This window comes from Manis pentadactyla, chromosome 11 (genome assembly GCF_030020395.1).
Source record: "Manis pentadactyla isolate mManPen7 chromosome 11, mManPen7.hap1, whole genome shotgun sequence".
Lineage (NCBI taxonomy): Eukaryota > Metazoa > Chordata > Mammalia > Pholidota > Manidae > Manis > Manis pentadactyla.
This window is the reverse complement of record NC_080029.1, coordinates 10,031,447-10,044,253: the sequence shown is the minus strand read 5'-3', so window position 1 is coordinate 10,044,253 and position 12,807 is coordinate 10,031,447. Positions and strand designations below refer to the sequence as shown.

Genomic DNA, 12,807 nt, shown 5'->3' with positions numbered 1-12,807 from the left:
TTTTCACAAATGCCTAAGGTGCCTAACTGGTTTTCTTGGTTTCACTGGAGATGGCTGGTAATTACAGATATGCTTTGGTTATGTAACTATACTCCTATTATGTTAATGTGTGTGCGCAATTTAAGTAGTAGCTTAAAACCTATACATGCTGAAGTTACTCTACAAGAAGATATGTCAAAGAAATAATCAATCTTCCCATGTTTTCTTCCATCTGCTACTTCTATAGCTTTTCTTCTTCCTTCCTAATTACAACCCTTAAATAGAATTCGTGCCTCATATCAAATTTACCGAGTATCATAACTCCTCCAAGTGGTAAAGATACCTCAAGACAAATGCTGGGCATAGAAGCCACAGGGCATAAATATGCAAAGAAGTAAAAAGCTAACGTTTTCAAACAATAAGGCTTCCCTCTCACTTACCAACTTCACATTTCCCTGTATGGCCCCGGAAGATGACTGGTTAGCCAGAGACGGGTAAGATTCCTCAAGGGAGGAACAACCTAAGACAGGCACAGTCGCAGGGGGGCCATCAGGTGAGAAATTGGGGATCAACAGAGGTGAGGCTTAGAACCTCACCCCCCCTGTTCTGAAAGAAATCTTCTGCATACGTGGATGTTTTATTGCCCTGGTCTAGCTCGAATTAACACATAGTCTACAGGCACACACCTGATCATCTACATTTGTTCTCTTACAACACTAAACTATGTTTTCTACCTTTATCTTGTATCTACCTACCACTTCAGCATTTTATTAAAAATAATAATAATAAAGAGAGAAATGTAGTATCCACATATAAATCAAGTATAAAAACCAAATGAGTATTCATATTTGAACTGACTGTTTAGAGTTCATAATGCATGAGCAAAACCGAAAGTTTCTGTGATGACTGCCCTTGTACTGTTCACTATGTAACTTATTCATTATGTAAGAATTTGTTCTACATGTAAGAACTTGTTTGTTATGCCTCAGAAGATTGGAGACTGACGAAAATTAGGCTTGGGGTGGATTAATGATTGTGCATTGAGCATTGACTCCCCTATACAGAATTTTATTGTCATTAACAACCATTTGATCAATAAATATGAGAGATGCCCTCACAAAAAAAAAAAAAAAAAGGACAGACTTCCAATGGTAAAATAAATAAGTAACCGGGATGTAATGTATAGTATAAGGAATATAGTCAAGATATTGTAACAGCTTGGTATGGTGATAGCTGGAACCTAGAATTATGTATATAAATGTTTTATCACTCTGTTGTACACTTGAAACTAATGTAATGTAATACTGTGCGTCAACTACCCTTCAATAAAAAATAATTATTTAAAAAAAAAAAAAGTGCTATCATTAACTAGCAGCAGCCATATCCAACACTGCCACCCTTCACTGAAACCAGTCATGTCACCTGACGCATGGCTAATTGTCAGCTACCTGTCTTGGATGCTGTTTGTCTTCCGCCTGCACACCTGTTGGTGGTTGGCAGCCTCACTGGTTCTCCTCCCTTCTCCCTCCCTGGGGTTTCTATGGTCAGCAGGCAAGAGGGACATTGCTTTCTTTCCTAGAAGGTTTCCAGAGCAACAGCAGCTGTGGGTTCAGTGCTCCTGGTGTAGCTCAGACGCCCTGCCACCTGTCTCAGCTGCTGATGTCCTTCGGCAACATGTGCTCTTCCCTTGGCCTGGACGGCTCAGCCACACTTGTCTGCGTGGCTTGTCCCTTCCCTTCCCACTGCTCAAATGCCACCTCCTGAGCCCCCTGTCCTGCCCCCAACTCCCAATCAGTCTTTATGTCCTCTTCCCTGCTGCACTTCTTCTGACACTGATTGCAACCTAAAATTCTATTCTTTGCTTACTGTCCATCATTCTGACTAGTAAGTAAGTTCCATGAGGGTGGGGACTTTGTCCTGCTCAATACTCAGCTCCCAGAGTCTTGCACGGTGCCTGCCACAAAGCAGGTGCTCTGTAAATGACTGACAATTAAATGAGGGGACTCGTGCCTTCTCTCTAGACCTCACCTTCCTTACTCATGAGAACATCATCCGTCCAGGTGTGGTGTTGGGCCTTAGGGTCTGTCAGGTGAGCTGTGCTTTGGATTTCCTCAAAAAGGAAAAGCACACCTTAGAAAAGCTTTCAGTTTGGGACTCTCTGGAATATTCATTGCTAATGTGACATATGACCCCAAACCTCAGCGGCTGAAAACAACACCGGTTTACCTGCTTAGAACTCTGGGCAAGGACTCAGGCAGGTTTTGCCAAGTGGTTCTTCTGACCTGTGCGGTGCTGACTGGCGTCATTCACTCAGGTGCGTTCAGCCCATGTCTGGTCTGGGCAGGGGTCTCCTCAGAGGCTTCCTTTGCATGTCTGGTGCCTCGGTGCTCCCCCTTCTGCTCCTCCATTGGTTAGCCTGAGCTTCCTCCCAGCACAGCCATCCCAGGGAGTCAGACTTCTTACATGGCAGCTGGCTTCCAAGAAGGAATATTCCAGCATGTGAAAACATTAGCTGCTAATCTCAAGGCTCAGCCTTGGGAGTTTACACAGCATTCATTACTTTTGCCCATATTATTAAAACAAGTCACCAGGGAAGTCTTGAATCAAAAGGAAGGAAAACAGACTCTACCTCTCGATAGGAAAAGCAGCAAAGACTTCAAAGCCATATTTAATCCACCACAGGGAGGGGTCCCTTCCCAGGCCCTGATTAAAGGACCTAGACAGGGCTCCAGGTCACATGGGATAGGGCCTCACCCAGTGCCGCTAATTTAAGGATTATAATTATTCACATGAAGCCTAAGTTGAATGATGGCTAGGATATAAAGGATGGATTTATGGAGCAAAATTGTACTAAGGACAAAATTGAGGGAGAATATCAACCCAACTTAAGAGAACATCATCTCATTATTTGTGAAATATGTTAATAGCTGCCAGTTACACTCCTTTTGGTTGCAAAGAGGACACATTTGATTACTTAAGCAAGCAAAAAAGGAGGATTTTCTTGACGGAACCTGCCAGAAAACCTCATGGAATCCAAGGGAATGTGGAGCAACCTTAGGAGACCATGGGAGGGACCAGCCCAGGACTCGGCGGCAGGGTTTGTGGACTGCCTTCCTAGGATCTGCCACAACTTCAGTTCAGCTTGAAAGACTCTCAGGCCTGTTCCTCCACTTCCAAGAGGGGGACTCATTGGCCCACCATTCAGCTATGCGAGAGGGAGAGGCCCAGTTCCAGCCATGGCCCTGGGGACTGTCCTGTGTACTGTTTTGGGGAAGATCCCAGAGAAGGGAAGTTGTTGAGACCCAGATGGATTCAGGCTTAGCTCGAGCGGCCATAACAAAGTACCGCAAACTAGGTGGATTAAACAGCACTTACTGTCTTGTGGCTCAGGAGGCTGTACATCCAAGATCAAGGTGTCAACAGGGTTGGTTCCTTGTGAGGTCCATGAGGGATGCATTTGTTCAAGGCCTTTCTCCTTGCTTTTAGGTGGTGTCTTCTCCCTGTGTCTTAACATGGTGTTCTCCCCCTGCGCATGTCTGTGTCCGAATTTCGTCTTTTTACTAGAACATCACTCATATTGGATTAGGGCCCACCCTAATGATCTCATATTAACTTAAATCCCTTTTTTAAGACTTTATCTCCAAATACGGTCACATTCTGAGGCTCTGGGAGGTCAGATTTCAACATGTTTTGAGGATGACACACTATTCAGGCCATAGTAGAGCCCCACCTGAAATTTGGTTTGGATGTCAACAGTGATGACACCACATGTGCACCCAGCAGGCATGAAGAGGTTAACTGCTCACATAATGAGGTTCTCTGGGGAGAGCAGAACAGGCTCCAAAGACAGTATAAAAATGACTTAAGAAAGCAAGGACCAAAGGGTGGCTTGGAGTGGTGGGTGAGTGGGACCCTGGTGAACTGGGCATGGTTTGTACTAAACACCAATGGGCTTTTTCATCAACTTGCCCAGATATGGAATAGAAGGCCAAGAGGGAGGGATGAGGTTTAAAAGCTGTCAGCAAACATCAAAAAATGGAGTCAGACTATTACAAAAGCCTGTTGTAAATCCTTTATATCTGCCCAATAATATTTCTCCTCAATAGCTCTAAGGTGTTGAGGCTCAGGTGACTCTGAGCTGAGGGTGCAGAAGTTCATGGGCAGGGGGCTCAAAGCATAGACTGTGTGTTTGGCTTGCCTTTTTATCTGAGCTGCACAAAACTGGCAGTACACACAAAAAAGCCTGGGGTTGGCTGGAGCCATGGTGGAGGACAGAGATGAAGACTGGAGGACCAAGTTGGCCCTTGGAAAGCAGAAATCCTCATCCCTGCCCTTCCCTCTTGGTTTTCAGAGTGCTTTTTACCTTCTGGAATAATCTGATCAAGATCAGATGGAAAATCCTCATGGCTAAGATGAGAGTTTCTCTGCACAGTCAGGAAGAGGAGCCAAATGCCCTTGAATCCAACCCAAGTGGGATCAACCTAAATGCCACCTTCTCCATGAAGCCTGCCCCTGTATCCCCCTCCCAACCCCTGTCCTATGGCTTATGGCCTTGCCTGGAACAGTCTCATGCTGTTTCTGCTTGTGGTCAAATCTTGTCTCTTGTCCCCTAAAGTCAAGGTTGTGTCTTGCGCACCCATGTATTCCCGATGCCTGTCTCTTCCCGTCTTCTCCATGGCCTGCCCTTCATGCGCTGACCCAGGCACACTGCTGCCTATGCACCCATCGTCATTCCATGCTCTGTTCTACTGAAGGACACTTGCACATGCTGCTCCCTTTCTGGCACTCTCCAACTCCTCTCCTTCAATTTAGCAATCCTCCTCCTGCTCAGCTTAAATGTCCCTTCCCTGCCCCTGGCCACAGCAAATCCGCCTACAGTCAGTCCCAACTCCCGAACCTCCCCCTCAGAGCTGTACACCCCAGCAGTTACAGGTGAGAGCTTGCTTACTCTGCCCCTGCCAAGGAAAACATGATGGTGTTGGTCACCATAGCAGGGTTCAGTAAATCCCTGGAATGATTAAATGAATGGATGAATGCAGGGACCAGCCAAAGTCCCCTCTTCCCTGAGCCATTGGGTGTTTCTGTTTCCCCTCCAACCTTCAGTCAAGTCTGAGCTGGTGGGGGGCAAAGGGCCCTGTGCACCTTTTTCTGAGCCCAGTTCTGCCATTTACTTGCTTTGGGCAAATTCTTTCCGTCTTTGTAAGAGGAAGTATTTGACTAGGTGAGCTAGCTTCAACACCCTTTCAAAATAGCAGAGGGCCAGGTGTGCTTTAAAAGAACACAAAGCCACTCTTTTTCACCCTAAGCCCCAGGGCAAGGGATTTAAGAATACCTGACACTGGCGATTAAGAAATGGCAGCGCGCCCTCTGGTGGTAAACCGTTAAGCTGCAGGGACTTAGCCCCACAAAGCCCTTGCTGGGAAGGCGGTGGGTGATTAAGTCCCTGAGACCTGCCCAGCCGAACCCACACACGCCCAAACTGAGACGAAATAACAATCAATGACTGCTGCTGTTTTACGACACTAGATTTGAGGTGGTTTGTTACCCAGCAATAGCAACCGGGACACGTGTGTGCCCACATTCCCCAAAGCCAGATAGAAAGTGATAGTTGCAGAGAGGGACAGCGAAGTAGGTGCAGAGCTCCCGGGAAGGATAACCAGCCCGCCTCTGCCTTTTAGATTCTCCTGACAAGTATCAGGCCCCTGTCCACTGTGGCTCCAACTAGAGGGGTGCACACTGCATGGTAGGAGTGCCCCTGGTGAAGGCCCTTTGTGTCCCCATCCCAAACTCACACGTTCCAATTCTGCCCCACCCCTCCCCCCTGAGGGGATGGTGTTGAGAGGCAGGGACTCTGGGAGGTGATAAGGTCCTGTGTGTGGAGCTTCCTGAACAGGTTAGTGTCCTTGCCAGTGACCTGCCAGAGGGCTCCCTGGCCCTTGCACCACGTGAGCACACGAGCTGTGTGACCCAGGATGAGGGCCTTTGTCAGAAAGCGACCGTGCTGCCTCTGTGACCATGACACCCTTGTCCTGACGTGACCTGGGAAGGAGAAGAGAACTACCCCTTTTCCTCCCCTCCGTAAATCCCTTGTCTCCACCTTCTCCCTACTTTTAAGTCCTTTTTCATGTAAGTGAAGTGTTTAAGAACCAGGAGCCTGGTTCTTGACCACCTTCAGTGAATTATTTGCTTGAGACTTGCTCTCTTTGGACTGTAACATTTATTATCTTTGTGTCTCCATTAAGACCAAGACTGGAAAGGCCTCACTGTTGATATTATGTGCATGTACCCATTTTTTTAAAGACCAGAAGTAAACAAATTAAATCTAGTTATAGCTGAATGACAAGTTTATAAGTGATTTTATTTTCTTCTTTAGACTTTATTTTCCTAAATTTTTCATGGCGACATTATTATGTTGAGAATCAAAAACAATGCCAGTCTTTTTAAGGGCGATATCTTGGCTCCGCCTGGACACCAGGGAATATGGAAGGGGGTGGGAGTGCTGAGGTGGAAGGACAGATGGAGCCGTACACCCGCGCTGGCTGTGGAAGCCAGGACACCCCAGAGAAGGGGCTGGGCCTGAAGCTGCACAGTGACGGGGAGGGCCTCCAGGGGTGGGGGTCATGACCACAGCCCAGCTCAGGCCACCCCTCAGATGGTGGGAAAAACTGCTCCCTGCCGGGAATCTCAACCCCGCCACGGCAGCAGCCTTGGCCAGAGCAGCGGCATTTCCACTGACATTTCTGGGGGGCAAAGAGAAACGGTCAAGTCCACACTTCCCCACTTCTGCCTTGGATTTCCAGGTCAGATAGCTTTTCCTTTTTCATTTAAACCAGTTCTTGCTGAAATCCTTGCTATTTTCCGGAGCACACCCTGCCCAAGCTTTGAACAGAGCCTCTGGTATCTCATCATTGATTCATTCACTGATTTTTATTTGGCATCTTCTCTAGGCCAGGCCTGTCCTGATACAAAGATACAGATATGACTGTGACATGATTTATTGCCCACTTGAATCCCACACATGATTAATGAGAAACCATGGCATTCTGGGATCTAGTATGCCAGGTTTTCACAGTCCTTAAGCCCTCCCAGAGGCCTTAGGACAGGAAGCAGCCAGGGGCTGGGTGGGAATGAGCCCCGCGTGCCCATGAGCCCCATGCTCCTTCACGCAGTCGGCAGTGACTCCTTGTAAAGATCTGAAGGTCATTTCCATTTTCCATTATATAGGACTGCTTTCTGCGGGAGAAAATGGCTGTCCCGGTGCACGGGGATCACACGGCCTGGGTGGGACTTAAGAATCTCCCTGAATTGTAAAATGTTGCATGGATGTACATATTTCAGGAAAGGTCCAAAGCTTTCTTGAGACACTCTATTGGGACCACAATGCAAAGAAGTTTAAAACACCGATTCAGCCTTATTTGCCTATTTGAGGATAAATAAATGATATACAAACTGTCTGGAATAATACAATGGAATAAGTCACATTTGCACTGCACTTCCTATTGTCAAAACATGTTCTAAGCACTTTATGCACATGAATTTACTGACCCTCATGACAACCCTGAGATTTAGGGACAATTATCACACACAGTTCCCAATGAGGATGCTGAGGTGAAGTAAGTAACTGGCCTGTGATGAAGCTGGGGTTCAACCCAGGGAGGGCAGATCCTGAGCCCCTGCTCTCCACCACTGCCAGAAGACGGCAGGGAGGGGGGAAATGCCACTGAGCCTGCTGCAGAGCTCAGCACATTTGAGGCTGCCTCTCCTGCCCCCTCCTAGCAACCTTCTGATTCGCGATTGCTCCTGACTTGGCAGATGACGGAAGTGAGGTTCAGATATGCACAGTGAATTGCCCAAAGTTAGACAGTTCAGTGGTGGCAGAGCCACTCCAACCTTGTCCAGAGCGTTGCAGGGGCAGCCTCCGGGATCTACAGGGCAGCTGCTGTGTGCCCACAGAGGGGTCAGGCCGCCTGTCCCTCCAGCTGTAGCCAAGCACACCCTGACTCCTGGAATCTTGAACTCAAGTTCCATCAGCCTTGAACTCACTGTGGAAGTCAGACGTCGGAAGCAGAAACCCCGATTGCAGACTATTCTAAAGGGCATAATTTATTTTTACACTCATGGGACCAAAAATCAATAACCAGCTTCTCTCCATTCATTCACTCAGGGATAGTGGTGGAGCGCCTGCTGAGTGCCGCACCCCGTTCTACCGCGTGGGTTGCTGCGACCCACCAAACTGGAGCCGATATTCTAATAGGATGGCAGGTTTGACAAGCAGAGAAAGAACCTGGGCTTTACTCTAACTCTGGAATCTGAGCTACCAACTTCTCTGGGTTTTAGTTTTCTGATCTGTGAAATGGGGTAAAGATAGCATGTGTGTTAAGAGACAGAGAATGAAATAATAGTTCTCACTCTTATCTGACACGTCAAGTTCCCCCCTTGCCTTTGTGTTGATGCACTGCTGTTACATGAATTTGGACACACCCCTGAACCTCTCTGAGTCCAACAGCTGAGCTGGGATTTGGGCCCCAGGCTGGATGGGTCCAGGCCTGTGTTGTTCCTATTCTACCAGTCTGAGTTCTGCCCAGTTCAGGCCTCCCAACCTGATCTTGTGGCTCAATGATACATATTCCACTTAAGTTAAGGCTCTAGGGGCCTGGAAGCACATTCAGAGAAGCCTGAATGTCAAGAGCATCTCATTCAGGACACTGAAGGCCACATTGCTCCCTGTGGTCCTTCTTCAAATGGCTTAAGAAGCAGCCAGATGTCACCCACACCTCCAGCTGCCCCAGGGTGGTCCAAAGGCCCCAGAGCTCAGTGATTAGTGGAGAGACTGCAGTTCCAAGTTCCATAGGTAAAGAGGAAATGTACCGCTGGACTCCTGGCCAGGAGAGGGGTCTGAAGCCAACATGTGACATCTCAGGGGGTTCCATCACAGAACCATGTAGTTTTAAAGCTGGGAGGCTCCTCAGAAATCCCGTAGTCCAAACAGAAAACTGGGGGCCCTGGGAAGGATCTAGCTCCTGGGTGGTTTTTGTCGGGCTGCAAAGAGCTGACTCTCTGTGCCACATGACCCATTTCCCATCATGTCACCCTGGATTGTGATGGCTCTGGAGTTTGCTGCCCCTGATCTGGTCCAAAACTTCATTTTTCAGGTTGGGGGAGGATGTGGGATGGGATGGGAGGCTGTTACAGAAACCCAGAGAGACTGTCCTCAGGTTTGCAGAGCAAATGAGGGGCAGGGTGGAGACCAGACCCACTAAGGAGTTCCCCTGGGCCTCAGCACACATCACGAACAGTATGCCTGGGGCGTTCTCTTGGGAGGATGTGAGCCAGCCATCAGTGCAGTTTCTGTGTGTAGAGTCCATGTCACACCTATGGGTCTGTTCATTAATAATTACCCAACCAGGGAGGTGGGAGGTGGTGCTGAGAGGTTTCTCCAGTCTTTCTGCACTTGATAAACCCAAACCACATCCCTGGGCCACCTCTAGAGCTCAAACAGCGACTCCAGGATTGCCTTAGCTGTGAGTAACCCCCTGAGGGCCACGTCGGAGACCTAGAGGCAGGTGACCAACTGCCCTGGTTTGCTGAGAACTGGGAGTCCCAGGACACAAGACTTGCAGTGCTGAAACTAGGCAAGTCCTGGGCAAACTGGGACAATTGGTCACACTATTTAGAGGTGACAAATCCTGAGGCGGAAAGACCCCTACGTGTGGTTGCACCAACCTGCTGGCTGTGCTGGCTGGGGAATGAGCACGACCTGCCAACAGCCTCAGCCCATCAAGGCCACGCACAGCCCACAGTGACTCAGGTCTTCTGGCTCCTGATCCGGGTACTTTCAGAAAGCTCCCAGCAGAGGGGAATCCTGACTAATCTCCCTGTAAGGCCAGAGAGAAGCACAGGGGAATCAGGGGAGGGTTTGCCAGGGGTTGGTTAGAAGCCGTGTTGAAGGGAAGGGTGTTGGGTGGGTGGGCAAAGAGGTCTGATGTGTTTTGAAATGATCGCTTCAACTGCTGTGTGGAAAACAGGGTAGAGAATCCATTAGGAAGCTCCCACAGTGGTCTGGGTGGCCTACTGTCTGTTTTTGTTCTAGCTAAGAATGCAAGCTACAAAATATAAATATAAAATTTGTAAATGGTTGAAGAAAATGAAAAAAGGGACAATATTTTGTGACACATTGAAAAGTATATGAAATTCAAATTTCCATGTCCATCAATCAGGTTTCATGGGAGCACAGTCAGGCCCATTTGCCTCACTTTGCTGGGGCCACTTTGCAGCCAGCACAGCCAGGGCGAATGACTCCCTGGCCCTCAGACTCTGGCCCTTTACAGGGAAAGCTGTTTGGCCCCTGGTCTGGGTGGAAGATGCTGGAGACTGAATGAGGGTTGTAGCTGTGAAGGGGCCAGGAGATTGTAGGACATGCCGAGAGACTGGACGAGGTGGGGCGGATGGACGCTAGACAGGTGTTACGGATGACAGCCGGTGTTTGGGCCGGAGAACCTGAAAGCGGTAGGGCCATTTGGTTTGGGGCAGATTAAATTCACGAGGAAGAGGGACCAATCCTGTCCCTGTGACTTCCGGCAAATCATTGATTGAGCATCAGTGATCTTATCTGTACAAGGTAATGATAAGCACGCCTATTCTACTGACCTCTGCCTAGGTAAGAGGGTCCAACAGAATGGGACAAAGGTGATTTTCTGAACTGTAAAGTACACTGCGGATGCTTGTGGAATAGATGTTGAATAGCCTTTGGTGATAGCACCCTTGGTGCAATGGGTCACTGAGCTAAGGGAATGGGCTCCCCTGGTGGAGGACTCCCGGCCAGGAGCCCAGAGGCCTGGCTTGGTTAGCTCACACTGGGAGCCTCTGTTTCCCAGCCTGTGATGAGAATGGAGCCCAGTGCTGTGCAGAGCTCACAGAGACGGGAAATGAAATGAGATGGTGGATACTAGGAGCGTGCTTTGTAAATCTAAAGCACCGCTGTGCAGTTTTGTCACCACACACAGAGGGGGCTGGGTGTTTGCCAGTCTGCCGTGAGTCCATCTGCAAGGGTTGAGGGTGTCATTTACCAGCCCGGGTTGGGTGTTCTGCTGGAGAATTTCCTGGGCACTCCCTTTCCTCCTATAGACCTGAGAACTCAGAAGATACATCTTACCAGCCACCTGCTCCTCCTTCTGTCTGGGCTACTGACCCTTTTCCATGGTCAGCTGCACCCTGAGCCTGATGGCCAAGGTCGCACCAACAGCCCCATCAAGAGGCTCTGGGCCCAGGTAAGGGCTCCCCCAACCCCCACCCGGGTCAAGATTGCCCTGGGCAATACTGCCTTTACCTTCTTCATACACCACCTGATGGCTTTCCAACCCCCGGGATCATATCTTCTCCCCACTGAGCATCCCTGCCACCACCTATGCCATGTTGTCCCCAGGGGCCCACTTGCACAGCCAGCCCAGATCTTAGAGGGTCTGGGCTTCATCCTCACAGAGGTGTCTGAGTCGGACACCCACCGGGCCTTCCAGCCCCTCCTGCACCGTCTCAACCTCCCGGGCAACAGGCTGGAGAGGCACACGGGCAGCACCTTGTTTCTGAGCCAGGAGCTGCCACTCCCGAGATTCCTCAATGTCACCATGGCCTTCTCCAGGTCCAGACTCTTCGGCACCGACTTCCTCAACTTTGTGGGCACAACCCGTCTTACCAATGACCATTTCAAGGAGGAAACTCAAGGGAAGATTGTGGATTCAGTCAGTGAGCTTTGCACAGATATTGTGGTCAGCGATTCCATCAGAGGAATGAGTATTAGGGGAAAGGGGGTTCTTAGGGGAATTAGACCTCACATGTTGCGGGAGGGGATGGGGAAGTGAAATGTCTGGATGAAGAGGGAGTTGGAGGGAGACAAAGAAAAGCCACTGGTACAGATGGATAAGCTGGAGCTTATCAGGAATCTGTATGCCAGGCACATCCAGCCACCACCATGGGTCCACTTACGGAGCTTATGGAGAGGCTCCCGAAGGGCACGAGGTGGTGGCTTAGGGGCATTGTTGATTAGCAGGGCTAGTTTAGGGACAAGGAACCTGGAGGAAAGCATGGACTAGCTGGCTCACACAGGACTCCTCTGGGTCCAGCCCTCATCCCATGCCCTGCAAAGACCTGAATCATGCAGTGATTGCTTTACATCTACCTCCTGGTCTCAGGCTTGTAGCCACCTTGAACCCTAAATCTACAGAGAACAGATTCTGGGAAACAGTCCCAGACTAATAATCCAGCTAAACTGGTCACTGCTTGCATTTTACATGTGGCATTTTCATGCACCCTTGAAAACTTTTAAAATCTTGTTAATTCTGCAATAACCATAAATACAAAGGAGGTTGCAAAAGTAGTCCCACGTACCTTTCACCCAGGTGCCCCTAGATAGCATCTCATATAAACGTAGTAGAATGGCAAAACCAGGAAATTGACATTGATGAAATCTACAGACTTCATTCACATTTTACCAAGTTTTACATGTACTACTGTGTGTATGTGTGTATTTAGTTTTACACTATTGAAAACTTTAGATCTCATCAGAGTGTCCACACAATATTCCACCAACTCCACTCCTTTTCAAATATAATATAATTTAAATGTATAGTATACACCAGTGCCCCACCAAAAACTGTTGGGAGAAATAATGAAGATTTTTGTTGTTCTCTTCCCGAAAAAGACCTAATTCCAACTGTGTTTGTGTTCTTGGCACAAGAAAGAGAAGTTTCTTTCTTTTAATGAACAAGGGAGATGGAGACAGCCTGCCCTCTGACACATCGCCCAATACTCTCGGGACATACATGTTGTCCCAAG

General features: G+C 48.6%; 1 protein-coding gene across 1 annotated transcript; it reads left to right on the top strand.

Annotated features, from left to right (window-relative positions):
• Positions 1-10,448: 10,448 nt before the first annotated feature.
• LOC118910751 (kallistatin-like) lies at positions 10,449-12,311 on the top strand. The gene is given in 4 exon segments (XM_057489021.1): positions 10,449-10,485; positions 11,104-11,347; positions 11,349-11,416; positions 11,419-12,311. Coding segments are annotated over 4 exon segments (765 nt in total). The 3' UTR covers positions 11,835-12,311.
• Positions 12,312-12,807: the final 496 nt, after the last annotated feature.